Genomic DNA, 17,326 nt, shown 5'->3' with positions numbered 1-17,326 from the left:
GCAGGATTGGGCGTGCAATTTTTGGTAGATACAGATACTTGTCATTCACTTTTGCCAAGGGAACTCTTCATGACACGACGTAGTCTGTCTAAGTCTGCCGACATCCGCCTGGTAGCTGCAACCGGATCTGCGATAGCCACCTACGGTTATGAGAACTTCACCTTCTCGTTTGGGAACGGTAAATTTAAATGGAAATTTCTTGTTGCTGACGTCCCATTGCCAATCCTCGGTGCGGATTTCCTATCTCATTTCCACCTTCTAGTCAATGTCACCCACTGATGATTGGTCAACGCAGACTCGTACTTGTCAACACCTCTTTAACCCGCCCCCTCCAACCTCGCTCTCCACATCAGTGCTCCCACGGATGCCTACGCCCACCTCCTCAAATCATACACAGAAGTTTTCTGTCCAGAACTTCTCCAATCGCCCGCGTCGCATGCCAAACATGGTATTTATGACCATATTAAGACAACGGAGCTCCAAGTCTTTGCAAAATTCAAACTCTGGCACCGGATCGATTGGCAGCCGCCAAACAGACTTACAAGCCCGCAGCAAAGCATCACATAACGACAGACTTGCACTCTGCAACGTATGTCTTCCTACGCAACGACACTAGCATGTTGCTGCTAACGGGCCCTTTCCTTTTGATCCGACGTAGTCCGAAAGCATTCCTACTAAACATACGTGGCAAAGAAGACTGGGTCTTCATTGATCATCTAAAAACCTGTTTATCTCCTGCCAGATGACCCGCCAGCAGTTCGCCTCTCTAGATCAGGGTGCACTATTTAACATGTAGGGTATGTCATTTATAGGGAGCCATGTACCAACCGTTTGTCACACGATCGTACATAGTAACATTTTTTTTTGTACATAATATCCTTCGTATTTTCACTCTCCCCTCGCACTGACAGGGATCTGAGTAAACATGTCTGTTTTTCCTGCCGTTAACTGTTAACAGAAGTGGTTGTCGGTTGAAAATGAAAATGCCTGTTATGTTTTCATGTCCTTCTTGCCAGGACTTGATGTATATATATAAGCTGATGTTCTGGAATGAAGTTACTCAGTAGGTTTCATCCCACTTTTGAGTCGCAACCTACTCTTGGGTCGTCATATTTTCATCAATACCCCTTTTGAAGTGATTTGTGACATTTGTCTTAAATTCAAACAATTTATTTATATATAAATGCGTATGAAGGAGCTGTTGGTCTTACTAGACAGCCGACTCTATGATTAAATTACAGAAATGAGCAAAAGCTAAGCATAAACGTAAAACCACAGTAATAATTTACTTACACCCCCCCCCAAAAAAAATGTTAAAATTAATTTTTACTAATGAGAAAACTCTGCATAAACAATTTTCCAATTACACTAATTGAATTTACACAAAGGTTGTAAAACTATTTTTTCAAGAGGAAAATTACGTATAAATCAAGCATAGTAGTAATATTCATAGAACAAAGATTTTAGTAAATCTCCCATTTTCAACAGAAATAGATTAAACCAAATACATCCCTGATATAATTAATGTGAATGATAAAATAAACTTTAATTGCACTCAACATGTTCTAAATAACAGAAATTTTATTATCATAAATTGCATTTTATATGCCCTTTTCATATAAAAGGAGCATTATTATTTTAATGTACAAAGAACAACCACTTCCATTTTGTATCAAAATTCTATTTAACAATTTTCTAGTGAATACGAATGCATTCAGTATCGATGAAAACGCTAAACATTCTGCAAATAGAATAGTAATCAAGAAATTAAAATTTTTAATACATTATATCAGGGTGGCCCAGCTACAGGCCGGCGGGCCAAACGTGGTCTATAAGAGGAATTTTTGTAACCCTCCAGCACTGACCAAATTATGCAGTATGATTTAATGTCCCTTAACGTTAGTGGACCTGAAAGGATCCTTCCTGAATACTAAAATAAAACTAAAAGAAGATGAGGAGTGAGATACAATTAAAATCATAAATTTTAGTGCACATCCACACACACACACACACACACTCTCTCTCTCTCTCTCTCTCTCTCTCTCTCTCTCTCTCTCTCTCTCTCTCTCTCTCTCTCTCTCTCCAACCAGTCTACTTCACATAGACTGGTTCACACACCGAATGATAATGATGGTGATGAAATCTACACCATCAATAATGATCATAATAATAATAGTAATAATGTTATTATTATTATTATTATTATTATTATTATTATTATTATTATTATTATTATTATTATTATTATTATTATTATTATTATTATTATATGAGTAAAAATTAGTAAAAAAAAAAGAAAAAAAAAGAATAACAATAGCGCTGTAAAAGCTCTACTATTACTACTACTGCTACTACTACGATGACGATGACGATGACGATGACGATGACGATGACGATGACGATGACGATGACGATGACGACGACGACGACGACGACGACGACAACGTCGATGATCACGACCACTACTACCACAACTCTCACTACTAATACTACTAGTATTAGTAGTAGTAATGATAATAATAATAACCAGTACAAATGATATACAGAAAAAATATCAAACAAAGGTAAATAATGTGCTTATATACGATACAATCAGTGATGATGCGATTTTACATCAGTTACTTGTCCGACAAATGCCAATCATCTTGCAAGGTCTCCTGAAGTGTTTAAGCGTAGTTGCTAGCGTCACTATTATTTTGTTAGATTTCTGATAATGTTCTAGATTCTGAGTATTCCATCCATAATATGCGTTCAATACCAACCTTAAGTTTACTTTTGACCATTAATATAATAATAATAACAATAAAAAAATATATATGTAACAACCCAGTGAATAGATGAGGGATGGAGACCCGGAAGTTTTGAATAGTTTTCAGTTTGCCTCTGTTTTGTAGTTAAGCACTACTGTTCATAACGTCTTTCCCTAATGTGTCAAAGTAAGAAAAAAAAGTGCTCTGCTGTGAACAAAGCATCAAATATGAAGTGCGAAGATGAATAGTGTGTAACAGTAAATAGTTTTTTGTTAAGGAATATAACGATCAAAATCATTAAGAGATATTACATATTGAAATGTATGCTAAATTTGTTGGAAAATCTCGAGGTAATGTATTGAAAGGCAGACATCACCTGCAAAACCATGCGCTACATAACTTCGAATAACCCAAACAGCCAGCCTTCCTGCTTCAAGTGAAGTTACTTTGTTGCTTGTAAGAAATAGAAAATAATTTAGGGATGGAGATTTAATAAAGCAGTGTGCATTAAAAATAGCATGTGTTGGCTGAAGAAAAAGTAGCAATGACATTCAAGTCTCATTATCTCACCAAAAAGTTTCAAGAGGAATGACAAAATTTAATCAGCAAATTCCCATGAAACTTTAAATTATGAGGAATCATTGCAAGTACTTTTTCACTAGCTTTACATGACAACACTGATGTAAGTGACACAAGCAAATTATTCATATTTGCCACAACCACTGACGAAGATTTTGTGGTACACGAAGAACTTGTCAAGATGTAGTCTTTGAATGATGACAGCAGAGGTTCTGATATATAAATGTCCCCCAAAATCCGTAGTCAATGAATATGGACGGATAAAAATATGCTCCTTCATTGTAATAGATGGGCCAAAAGCTATGGTTGGCAGTAATGAGGGGTTAATTGATCTTTTGAATAAAAATGGAGTGCATTGCATCACAGTGCACTGTATTATTCACCAAGAGGCCTTGTGAAGCAAAATATCACTGACCAGTGATGTATTGACAAGTGATTTCTGTATTGTGAACTGCGGAAATAAGTCACTTAAGCATAGAGCATTTATATCATTAAAAAAAAAAAACCCACACACAAAGTACAGTGACCTGCCACTATATTCAAGTGTTAGAGTACTGAGTGCAGAAGAAACACTCCATAATTTAATTTTCCTTAAGGAAAGATATTCTTTCATACCTGTGAAACCAGCCTATTAATTATTCAGAATAATACCAAATTCAGCTACAAGATAAGGAATTTCTTTGCTCCCAAGCATTTGTTACAGAAGTGAATGTCCACCTGAAAGTAATAAACATGAACCTACATGGAAAATTACAGCAGGTTTCCCAACTAGTAGGACATGTTAATTCTCTCTGTAGAAAGTTACAACTTTTCAGTGGGTGTTGAAACGAGAATGTTCTGACACACTACCCTTCTTGTCATGAATTGAACGAAAATAATGGAACAGACTTCTTTTTATTTATGGGAAGAAGCATTATCTTGTGAATTTAAGACAAGACCTAGATACTTTGAAAAATAAGGCCCAGGCATCCTTTGTTCAACAACCCCTTGGAAGCTTGTGTGGAAACACTACCTGAATTCCAATATTTTTTACCTGGTCTTTTGACAATGTATAATGCCTATGATTCGAAGGTATAACTGAATAAAAGTAACTTATGTGGTGTGTGCGCGTGCATATGTGTGTTCATTTATATATTTACTCTAATTGTAACTTTATGTCAAACAGGAATAGAACTATGTAAGTTTAAATTTTTTTTCTCCTTACTTATAATTACTAGGTATTACTAGTATCTGAGTTGGTTATGATTATTTTTTCTCATTTTGTACAGCATATGTACTTGAATTGCAATTTGAAGTTAAATATATGCAGAACTATATAAGCTTCTAGTTTGAAATTTTTACCTTATTTTTGTCATTTAATTATTTTGTCTTGACTCGGAACATAATTACTCATATACAAATAAGTTTAGGAGAAAATATTATGGCACGGTATGTAAGCTCTTCAATTGCATCTACATACTTGGTAAAAATTAATCCTCTCCTCTTGGGGGAAGGTGCCTCCCTTCAGTTACTGCACCCGGAAATATAATTCTAATATTATTATTATTATTATTATTATTATTATTATTATTATTATTATTATTATTATTATTATTATTATTATTATTATTATTATTATTATTATTATTATTATTTTTTTTATTATTATTTTTTTTTTTTTAGCCCATGCCATCATGTAATGTGGCCCTTGACATGGAAAAAGTTAGACCACCCAGCACTATGTCATTGTATTTATTTAATTTTTACAATACTCTTGTAAAGTTGGTTGTTTATAAAATAACACACCATTTGCCCAAAACAGTTATTAAGATTTCTTAATTTTGCAAAAAAAAAAAAAAAAAAAAAAAAAAACTTTTATCGTGATGTAGTATTGCAGTGTGTGCAAATTAGCAGCGTCACGAAATTTACAAGTGGTACCTTCTCAACTTTTGTATTCCCAATAGTATCAATAGCCTAGTTTAAGTCTCATAACAATTCCCTCACATTTAGTATAATGTATATTGTTACTAATATAACCTTAATGACATACTGTTAGAGCCATTACTCATGATTGCCCTACATTTCACAATGTTCCATCCTTGCCAACTCTTGCCATGAGTGACTTATTTTTCTCATACTAACTGAGGAAGAATAATCTGGAGATTATTTATTACACGCCTATTTAGCTACTTCCTGAGCACCATCATTAAATAAATTTCAAAATATAAGGTTATCCAGATGAATTTTTCATTGTAGCCTGACGCTTTTACAAAAGAGATATACTCTTTAGATTTGGTAACTATTTCTTTAATAAAGGTATTTCAGCATTTAAAGCCAAAAGAACACTGTGTCAACAACGTCTATTGTATATTTTACCTTATTCATTCCAAATTTCAAACACTCATATATAGAAAACAGCTCAGCAATGGTAGATCAGCGGTGATCACAATTACGTTTAGATATTTTCTCTGTGCTAATACCAAATTCAAAATATTCTCTCATTACAACACCAACACCAGCTTCACATCTGGTGATAGATCCCATTGCAATACGCATGAATCACCATTGTCTACTTTTCTCAAATAAATTAGTTCTATACGTACATTTTTGCTCTCAGCAATCCAAGGTTTTATTGAACACTAAATAGGCAAAGGTACTCATTCAATATTTTACAAAGCCTTCATGAGTATTCATTCTGTCCGAAGAATCCTAGAATAACTGACAGATATCTATTTATATTACTTTTTAGATGGCTATATTTTTTTCTAATAAGTCTTCTAATTGAAGAGACCGTTAACTTTCTTACTCTTTGAGCGACACTTGAAAAATTCTTTTCCATTCGCATTATTTTGATACTTGCAGTTATAGGGCAGTCTAATATTACTCTCATAACTTCATTTTGCAACAATTCCAAGGACCGAAGATCTTTATCCGCATAACAACATAAGGCTGGAGCTAAGTAGTCTATGATACTTCTAATGGTGGTAAGATACAAACACCTCAACATTGGAATACCAACACTGTTACCACAGTGAGACAAAACACATAAAGGCTTAAGCTGGGATGTTGATAAGTTCTACACATACATAATTTGATCCCTTGTGTTACCAAATCCAATATATATACGCATTTTTTTATAACTTGTTTCTCTTTCTAATTTTATTTCATTCAGCCATAATTTTTACCAATTACCTTGCGTGATTGATAATTTGGTTTACCCTTATTCACCTCAAAAGCTAAAAATATTTAGAGATCTAATATTTCAGGCTATAAAATATTCAAAGTTTCTTGATTTACATTGTATAAAAATATAATCTGCATATATGTTCATTTGCGAATTTATAATTAAATTCATAATTTGTAATAATATCCATTAATATAAACAAAATCCCATGGATGAGGACACCCCCGTATAAAGTACAAAGGTCAATATACTTTTCAGTCCATTCGTTGGCATAGGACATAATAGTTTTTCTTCAATTAATCAAATTTTGTGAAATCACGTCTGTAGCTTGCTCTTTATACTTTTTTGTGGGGGGTGGCACCCAAATATCAAATCCTTATTGGCGTAATCAATGGGTAATTTTAAATGTTTAAAAAAATAAATAAATAAATCTGCACTTGACAGTAGCACTAAGACTTTTTATTATACAATCAGAGACCGTTAACTTTATACAATAGAGAATTCATAAACATAAGTTCCATAGTTTTGCATAAAAAAGGGGTCAAAGAGATAGATCTATAATATCTATTTCATCCATGTAGATATATCATAATGACAGTTGTCCATTTAATAAATAAGTGATAATTACTGTAAAATCAATTGGATAACGCTAAAACAGAACTGCCTTCCAAGGATACAAGACAATTTATACTATGTTAAGCCATCCTTTCATGGAGCTGTTGACAGGTTTCATCCATTAAGTTCTTTTGCCTACAAACCAGTCTGTGTCTTTGTTTCTGTAACTTCCTAAAGGTGCGTCCACACGGTCGAACAGTGTCTGTCTGACAAACACTGTTTCCATATCTAAATTGAAAGATAATGACGTCATAAGCGTTGAAATGAGCAAAGTTGATATGGTGACAAGCAGTGGTACCAGATGAAGTTGACGACCAGGATTTCTACTCCTTTTACCAGATATAGACCGAAAGAAATGTCTGAAGCTGATGTCCGCTGGCATCTCTGCTATCTATGTCATTGTTTTATTCTGTACTCGAGAATTAAATAGGTGTTATTAGCTTTAAGTACGGAGCATCATAACCATAGTACGCCATAAAATAAAAGCACAATCCAATAAATTAAATTATGGAGCATGGTTATTCCTGATCTTTTGAAAACAAGGAAATGTTACATGGAAGGACTAGTTGCAAGAACGGAGTGAAAAGAGAAGCCTTTCATCCCTTTTAAAGGAAACTCAAATTGATAATGCATCAGACTTTAAAACTATATACTGATGGGCCCGAAAGCTTTATACATTTTATCGGAGAACTTAAAACCTTTTATAAATAAGTAGGACACATGGATCAGAGGAAGCATTTTTTTCAGATGCACGTCTGAAGCCATTACAGAATCACATATCCCTGATTTAAAATAACCTAGCAGTGAACTGATGATATTATTGTTATAAACGTGGAAACGTATAGTATTTATTATAAAAAAAAAAAACTAAATTTTTGAGACTGGTCATGCTTCGGATTATGTGTTGTTAACTAAATTCCAAATTGTTTCAAAATTATGTTCAAAATTTTTTTCCCCTGTTTTCCTGGAGAGAGGGAGAGATTTTGTTATGCTACACTAGCATGTCGAAACGCCATAATTTGGTTGTGCAAATGTCTTATGTACCAGATATTCATAGGGGATAGAAGAAGAAGAGCAGAATAAACAAAGGTCAACAATTTACGAGTTCCCTTTTTTATATTTTCTGTGAACCAGGACGATAAGAACGACTAAGGTATTATCATAAATCTTTAAAGTATCAAGGATTGCATAGGAAGTGAACTTTTCTTAGTGACAGTGAAATTTAATGTAGACCGGTATAGGAAATCTATCTACAATTTCCTAGCCTTGCTGGGGAGGCCATAATCCTCAAACTAGGGCTGTGATGTAATAGTAATGAGGTGTAATGCGTTCTAACGAAGTGAAAATTACTTCGTTTTTTACTCCACCCATTAGGAGAAAAGATTCCGTCAGTTTTATTTTTTTTTCAGGAAAACCGAACGTAAGTGATGCTGATGATGTCATTTTTGGAAAGCTGAGAGTTGATATCGAAGATTTGATCGGTGTTCAAGAAATGCGAGGTAATAAAGTGATCTTAAAGTTCCGGAGTCGGTATGTATATGAAAATTCTCTAAATAAGTATGATTAAAAAGTTATTTCTTAACCTAATGGAGTAGAAGTGAAAGTGGCTAATTTTAGCAGTGTATTTACATTTGTTTCAATAAGGTATGTTCCATTTGATATGGAAAACAGTGTATTGAGTGATGTATTGAGCTCGTACAGGAAAGTTATTGGAATACGTGATAATACCAACACTCAAGGTAGACGAAAAGGACTGTTAAACGGAATACGGACGGCTAAAATGGAAAACAAGAAAATCATCCCATCGGCACTCTCTATAGAGTATAGAAGGATATGATATAGCTTTCATGTACTACGGCCAGAAAAGACAATGTCTCAAATGTGGCAGTGTGAATCATTTGTCAGTAGATTACTCCTTGTACAGAGTTGTGAATATTTTTGAACATGAGAAGGATTTTCCTAGTTTAACGAAACCACAAGGTAATGAAACACAGGGGACCGAACACACCATAGAAAAGGAAAGGCAAGAATCGATAAGTGAGGATACACCAAATAGTAATGATGTTCAGGATATCGAGAGTACAGTAGTGGAAAATGGAAATAACGAAAAACTTATTCCAGCAAAAAGGAAGGACATTGAGATTGAGGATAGTGAAGAAATCCAAATATGTTAAGAAATGGATTCAAAAAACGATCAGGAGTTGATATATACCGATGAGAAGGTAAACAGTAAACCAAGTTGAGGAGTGCCTGAAATGGTAGTTATACAGCATGAAACTACACTTGATGAGAGTAATACTAAGACGACGATTGCCAACGTACATCAAGACGACAGAAAACTGGACCTTTACTTGGGACATGAAATTAATCAAGAAGGAGAACGGGAAGGAGGAAGTCAAACTGAAGCAGATTACATTGAAGATAGATCTATGGCGACTGATGAGAATATGGAAAGTGTGCGTGAAAACGAAAAATGGATAATTGAAATGGAAAATTACGTTAAAATGAGAATCTCAAAAGAGAAAATAGGGACAGAAAAATCTTCAAGATCTGAAGACAAAAGTGATGAGGAAAATGGGAAAAACTTGAGAGACCAGAAAAGGAAAAAGTTAGAATTTTCCTAATTTTACGCCTTCAAACTCTCATTTGGTTGTATAAATGTGAATGGATTAAATGATACAGGTAAACAAATGAAGCTGTTATCCTCATCTAGGTATTATGATATAGATGTTTGGTTACTGCAAGAACGTAATGTGTAGGATGTAAAGGCTCTGAGGTTTTTCACAAATTAATTTAATAATCAGTTAAATCCAAGTAATAATCTTAAAGGAGGCACAGCAGTTTGTTTAAATAAGTTTAAATCTTGGGCTGAAATGGGTACGGATGGACAGATATTAGAAGCTAAAATATCTTGTTTAAATCATGAAATCCCAATGGTGAATACCAATGTTCCTTCATGTACAGATAAAAAAAAGAAAGGGGGGATTTTTCGAGAAACAAAATGTTATATTATTTTCGTAAAAAAATTGAAAATGTGGTTTTAGGATGGGATTTTATTTGTTACATCTAAGAGAGAGGTTAGTACGGGTAAGATAATTTAGTATCAAAATCTTTGCAGGCCCTCTTAAAAGATGGATTGATAGATGTAGCACACACGTCTAAAGGTATTCCACAAAAGGAATTGGTTCTAGGATAGATCACCTCTATACTAAAGAGCTACTCAATAATGTGATGAGTACCAAAACAGCATCTGTGGCCTTTTCTGGTCATTGTATGGTCTTAGCAAAATTAAGGATAGGAGATGTGCAAGGAGGGAAGGGGTTATGGAAACTGAATGCATCTTTACTGAAAACACAAGTAATAAGTGAAAATTCTGAAAGGTTTTGAAGTCATTTCAAATTTAAAAAAGAAAGTTTCAAAAATATAATTGAATGGTGGGAATGTGCAAGAAGGAATGTAAAAGTTTCTTCATCAGTGTTGCAACTAGGGTATCAAATGAAAAAATATGGCTTAATCAATTTATTGCAATATGGATTAAGTAATGCTAGAAATGATAAATATGATGAAATTAATGCCTTGGAAAATAAAATAAATGGTCTTCAAAATGAACATTGTGAAGAAGGTAAAGTAAGAGCAAAATTAGAAAATCAAGTAGAAGGGGAAAAATTGTCATCGCAATTGCTTGGGAAAGAGAAACTGCGTGAAGGAAATAACTTGTTAATTAAGATAAAAGATAGGAGTGGAATTATGTTATTAGATACAAGTGCTGTTCTTATCTTTCTGAAAGATCATTTTAAAGTGATGTATGAATTTATTGAGGGAGATCATGAAGAACAATCATATTTGCTTGAGAACGGCAATCGAAAGATAGATGATGAAGAGAATTAAGTTTCAGGAAAGGAACTTGAAATAAATGAATTATGGGAATCACTGAGCAAAATAAAAGAAGGAAAATCACCAGGATGTGATGGGTTAACTGAGGAGTTTTATAAAAGATTTTGGGATGTTATTACAAACGATTTTTCAGAGTGTGTGCTGAAAGCTAGAAATTTATCGTATCCACACAATTTAGGATTAATAAAACTATGCCCTAAAGATGAGAATTTGAAATGGGCTGAAAACTGGAGACTTATCACTTTATTAAATGTTGATTATAAAATTATAGCAAAATCAATTGCAAATTGTTTGAAACTTGTCTTAGGAAAAATTATATCACCGGAACAGCACTGTGGCGCTCCAGGCAGATCTATAATTCACTGTGATAATATAATAAGAGATATAGTAAATTATGTGAGAGAGAATAACTTGAAGGCAGGGTTGTTAAACATGGACTGGTCCAAAGCTTTGGGTAGGGTAAACTTTCCCTTTCTTTTCAGAGTTATGGAAAAGTTGGGATTTTCAGAGTTTATTTTATGACTTAAAAAATTGTATAAGGAATATCAGAGTATGATATGTGTCAATGGACTATTTAGAGGTACCTTCAATGTATGAAGATCGGTTAGATAAGGTTGTCCCCTATCAGTGTTATTGTAGGTAATTTTCAAGGACCGATTGTGATCAACATTGAAAACCAATACTAAAATTATACCACCTGCACTACTGAACAATGTCAAAATTAAGTAGAAGGGTTTGCTGATGATACAGCGGTAATTTTTGCAGAAGACGATTCGTTAATATGAATTCGCAATGAAATAAAAAATTTGAAGCTACAATTGCCTCATTATGAAATAAAGAAAAATCTGTCATCTTAGGTATTAGTGAATGGGCAGGCAAAGGAGACTGGCAGTTAAATTGTTTTAAAGTCTTTGACTGTGTAAAAATTCTGGGAATTTACTTCATCCTCTCGTATGCAAAAATTTGTGAAAAAAAAAATTTGGTCAATCATAGAGAAAAAATGGAGAAATCATTTAACATTTTGTGTAACGGGTATCTAAGACTTTACCAGAAAGCCTTAATAATTAACCCATTGATATTGTCTAAGGTATGGTATGTAGCTCAAACACTTCAGTTAACTATAAAACAAGCCCAGAAGGTGAATGCAATTATTTTTAAGTATATAAGGTGTGTAATGTATCGACCTATAAAGCGTAGCACCCTACATTTGTCGAAGTTAGGAGGGTTGGGGATAATAAGCGTTGAAGAAAAGGCAAGATCAATATTCAGTGTCACTTGTTCAAGAAGTATAAGTAATGGAAACGGGTTAACAAGATATTATTCTTCAGTAAGATTGAATGGTATAATACAGTTCAAAAACTTACAAGAAATAGCACATTTTACTTTTGAATATTATTCAGAAGTAGCAAACTGTATTAGTAAAACCTAGGTAGTAGGATGGCCAGGGCAACAGGCACTCGTTGAGATACTACCACTAGAGAGTAATGGTGTCCTTTGAATGGCCAGACAGTACTACATTGGATCCTTCTCTCTGGTTACGGGTCACTTTCCATTTGCCTACACATACATTGAATAGTCTGGCATATTCTTTACAGATTTTCCTCTTTCTTCATACCCCTGGCAACACAGAGATTACCAAACATTTATTCTTCACATAACGGATTAACTACTACGCTATAATTGCTCAGTGGCTACTTTCCTCTTGGTAAGGGTAGAAGAGACTCTTTAGCTATGGTAAGCAGCTCTTCTAGGAGAAGGACACTCCGGAAAATCAAATCATTGTTCTCTAGTCTTAGGTAGTGTATAGCCTCTGTACCATGGTCTTCCACTGTCTTGGATTAGAGTTCTCTTGCTTGAGGGTACACTTGGGCACACTATTCTATCTAACTTCTCTTCTGCTTGGTTTGTTAAAGGTTTTACATTTTCTATTAAAATATTTATTTAGGTGCTGTTGCTGTTCTTAAAATTTTTAATTTTTCCTTGTTTCCTTTCCTCACTGAGATATTTTCAAAGTTAAGTCCCCTGGGCTTATAGCATCCTTCTTTTCCAGCTACGGTTATAGCTTAGCAAGTAATAATATTAATAAAAAAATCATGACAAAACATTCCCAAATATAAATAATAAAGGAATGTACTCAATTATTTGGATGAAGGAAACTGCAGTAGTGGAAAATAATTATCCCACACTTAAAAGGAAAAAAATTTGGGGAAACATCAATAGTACCTTCATCAAAGAAGACGATAAGAAATTTGTGTTTGGGTATATTCATGAGTCACTAGCAACAAAACAAAGGCTCCATATGTTGAAATTAAAAAAACTCAAAGTGTGACCAATGTGGTGAAACTGAGTCTTAGATGCATATTTTTTTTTACTTTTGTAGGGCAGAGATAGATATTGTGAAATGGTTTGATTCTCTTCTAAGGAAAAGTTGTAAACTAAATGGTTATAGTTTCTTGGAACTATTATTCTATGCTATGGAATGAAATTCTAATATTGATAAAGAGACTTCAGTTTTATTGATAACATGTTATTTGTGTTGTTTAAAAATGTGTAATAAACACAGCAATAACTGCAAAGATATAATATTTTTCCTTGGAAATTATATTTGAATCCCAAAGGATGTATATTAGATACAGACAGTGTGACGGGCCGAGAGAGGAGTTGTGAACCCAAATGCAGATTGGAAACGACTGAGTTATATTGTTGTGGAACACTCTCCTTATATACAAAACCTCAAGGCAACAGGACATGACAAGTTCATAAGACAGACAATATCACAGAGGAAAAACCAGACAGGAATTTTCATGTTCGTTTTAGTGCGAGGGAGGAGCGAAGATACAAGCATAATATATACAAAAGGAATTATGTACAATTGTGTGAAACACGGTTGGTACATGGCTCCCCCCCTAAAAAGGACATTCTGTACATGTTAAATAGGGTGCCCTGATCTAGAGAGGCGAACTGTAGACGGGTCATCTGGCAGAAGATAAGCAGGTTTTAGACGATCAATGGAGACCCAGTCTTCTTTGCCCCGAATGTTTAGGAGGAATGCTTTCGGACTGCGTCGGATCACAAGGAAAGGTCCCGTGTAAGGGGGAGTTAACGGTGGCTTGCTGGTTTCGTTGCGCAGGAAGACGTGCGTTGCAGAGTGCAAGTCCGTTGGTATGTGATGCTTCGCTGGGGGCTTGTAAGTCTGGCGGTACGGAGTAAATTTTCCCCTACATGACGTATGCGCTGGAGATCGTCGGAGGAGATTGTAGAAGGAAAAAACTCGGCAGGAACGACCAACGGGTCGCCATACACCATTTCGGCTGCGGAGATGTCGAGGGCGTCTTTAGGAGTGGTCTTAGTCCAAGGAGGACCCAGGGAAGCTGAGTAAACCAGTTGCAATCCTTGCAGCGGGACATCAAAGCTGCTTTGAGGGTGCGATGAAAACGTTCAACCATTCCATTGGCAGCGGGGTTGTAGGCCGTTGTCTGATGTAGGGTGATGCCCAGGAGATTCGCTAATGACGTCCATAATTGAGAGGTGAAAGTGGTTCCCCTGTCAGAAGTAATATGCTCGGGGATACAGAATCTTGAAATCCATCCAGAGAGTAAGGCGGATGTACATGAGGCGGACGTTGCAGTTTCCATGGGAATGGCTTCAGGCCAACGAGTGGAGCGGTCGATGACGGTAAACAGGTAACGATGTACTTGTGATGTGGGTAGGGGGCTTACAACATCGACGTGAATGTGTGCGAAACGACGCTGAGGTTGAGGAAAGGTGCCCACTCCTGAATCCGTGTGTCGATGTACTTTGGAAGATTGGCAAGAAGTACAGGCACGGACCCAATCCTTAGCATCCTTAGAAATGCCCTGCCAAATGAACTTTGCCTTCAGCAGCTGTGCAGTAGAACGGCACGAGGGATGTGAAAGGCCGTGGATGAAATCAAATACCTGTCGCCGCATGGGAGCAGGAATCCAAGGTCGCCGGTCTACCAGTACTGACATCACAGAGGAGGGTGGTGTTGGAGTTTTCGAGGGGAAAATCCTCCCAACGGAGGGACGTGCAGGATGTACTAAAAGCTTGATACTCTGGATCCTGTAGTTGGGCTTCAGCCAGGGCGTTGTAATCCAATCTCAGTTGAACGGCAGCCAACGTGTTTCTTGACAGGGCATCGGCAACGGGATTAATTTTCCCAGGGACGTATTGGAGGGTGCAATTGTATTCAGCCACGGCGGAGAGATGTCGGCGTTGACGGGCGGACCAGGCGTCAGACTGTCGAGTGAAGGCGTGCACCAGAGGCATGTGGTCTGTGCGAATGACGAAGGGCGTACCTTTTAAGAAATGGTGAAAGTGATGGACAGCCAAGTGCACCTCCAGCAATTCTCAATCGAAGGTAGAATAACCCGATTCTGCCTTGGACAGTTTTCTGCTGAAGAAGGGCAATGGGCGGGGCGAGCCTTTGACCACCTGCTCGAGTACTGCACCAATAGCGACGTCGCTGGCATCGGTGGAGAGAAGGAGAGGGGCGTGTGGGATAGGAAAAGTGAGAGCCGCAGCAGTTGATAGGGCCTTCTTTGCATTGCAGAAGGCCGCTTCTTGAAGGGGACCCCACTTCAAGTCCTTTGGCTTGCCCTTGAGGGAGGCGTAGAGGGGAGCAAGAGTGCGGCCATGGCTGGCAGAAAACGGTGATAATAGTTGATCATGCCCAAGAATTCCTGCAGAGCTTCGACGGTCAAGGGCGTGGGGAAATTCTGAACGGCTGCTACCTTCTCAGGGAGGGGATGGACTCCTTCAGGAGTAATACGGTGCCCTAAGAACCGAACTTCGTTGGCGCCAAAGGTACACTTGTCGTACCGGACTACAAGGCCGTTTTGTTGCAGGCGGTCAAGCACGATGCGCAGGTGACGGAGGTGTTCCTCTTTTGAGGAGGAGAACACAAGTATGTCGTCCACATAACATACACAGAAAGGGAGGTCCCCTAAGATGCCATCCATGAGACGTTGAAACGTTGCCCCAGCATTACAAAGGCCAAAACAAGAGTAATTGAAGGTGTATGTGCCAAACGGAGTGGTGATGGCGGTCTTGGGGATGTCTTCTGGGTTCATAGGCACCTGATAATACCCCTTCAGGAGGTCGAGCGTAGAGAAAACTTTTGCTTTGTGCAGGTAGGAGGTTACATCGGCAATGTTAGGGAGGGGGTAGTGATCCGGTTCTGTTTGCATGTTCAGGCGCCTGTAATCCCCGCACGGACGGAGGGAGCCGTCTTTCTTCAGAACGATGTGTAAGGGTGACGACCATGGGCTGGAGGCCTTTTGGCAAAGGCCCATTTTCTCCATTTCGGCAAACGTCTGTTTGGCGGCTGCCAATCGTTCCGGTGCAAGACGTCTGAATTTTGCGAAGACTGGGGGTCCCGTCGTCTTGATATGGTGATAAATACCGTGCTTGGCAGGAACCGTGGGCGTTTGGCGAAGTTCTGGACGGAAAACTTCCGGGTACGACGTGAGGAGAAGGGCGTAGGCATCCGTGGGTGCGCTGATGTGGAGAGCGAGGTTAGAGGGGGCGGGTTGAAGAGGTGTCGACAAGTACGAGTCTGCGTTGACCAATTGTCGGTGGGCGACATCGACCAGAAGGTGGAAATGAGAGAGGAAATCCGCACCGAGGATTGGCATTGTGACGTCAGCAACGAGAAACTTCCAATTGAATTTACCGTTTCCGAACGATAATGTGAGGCTCTCGTAACCGTAGGTGGGTATCGCAGATCCATTGGCAGCTACCAAGCGGACGTCGGCAGATGTAGACAGACTACGTTGTGCCTTGAAGAGTTTCCTTGGCAAAAGAGAACGACAAGCACCCGTGTCTACCAAAAATCGCACGCCTGTTCCTGCATCCTGTAAAAAGAAAAGATTAGAAACATGGGAGGCCACCGCCACAAGCGATGGCCTACTTACACGTTTTTTGGCCACTGACAATCTTTGGCACATTTCTTCGTGGTTGCCCCGAATTTGAAGTGGAAGTAGCAAAACTGTGGCGGATGGGAGGTAGTAAGTGGCTGTAGAAGTCGTTCGTTGGGGAGCGAGTGATTGGTGGGTGGTGGGCGGCTTTGTCGCCGCTTCGGCACGTCACGGGGTAGGCGTGTATGTCCTACGGCATTCGTGTCAGCTTCGGTTGACGTTGAATAGGCATCCTCGTCGTCAGGGGTGGAGGCGTTGTTGGAGGTCTTGAAGTGGCTGTCCATAAGGGCGTCGGCTTTGGTCATCAAGTCCTTTATTGGTAAACTATCGACATCGGGTATGGCAGCGCGCACAGGTTCAGGTAAACGGCGTATCCAAAGGGCACG

General features: G+C 37.6%; 1 protein-coding gene across 1 annotated transcript; it reads left to right on the top strand.

Moving 5' to 3' along the window:
- The first annotated feature begins 265 nt into the window (after positions 1 to 265).
- Positions 266 to 2,487, top strand: LOC137647942 (uncharacterized). Its single transcript, XM_068380889.1, has 2 exons — positions 266 to 589; positions 2,329 to 2,487. The coding sequence occupies exons 1-2, from the start codon at positions 266 to 268 to the stop codon at positions 2,485 to 2,487; spliced, it is 483 nt and encodes a 160-aa protein (XP_068236990.1).
- The last annotated feature ends 14,839 nt before the right edge of the window (positions 2,488 to 17,326 follow it).

The sequence above is a fragment of the Palaemon carinicauda genome, chromosome 10 (assembly GCF_036898095.1).
Source record: "Palaemon carinicauda isolate YSFRI2023 chromosome 10, ASM3689809v2, whole genome shotgun sequence".
Classification (NCBI taxonomy): Eukaryota; Metazoa; Arthropoda; class Malacostraca; order Decapoda; family Palaemonidae; genus Palaemon; species Palaemon carinicauda.
This window is presented reverse-complemented; position numbering and strand designations above follow the sequence as displayed.

Bases quoted from the DNA above. Each gene is read 5' to 3' on its own strand.
- LOC137647942 (XM_068380889.1), top strand. From the start codon at position 266: ATGTCACCCACTGATGATTGGTCAACGCAGACTCGTACTTGTCAACAC. The intron at 590-2,328 runs GTATGTCTTCCT...GCGCTGTAAAAG, and splicing joins ACAGACTTGCACTCTGCAAC to CTCTACTATTACTACTACTG.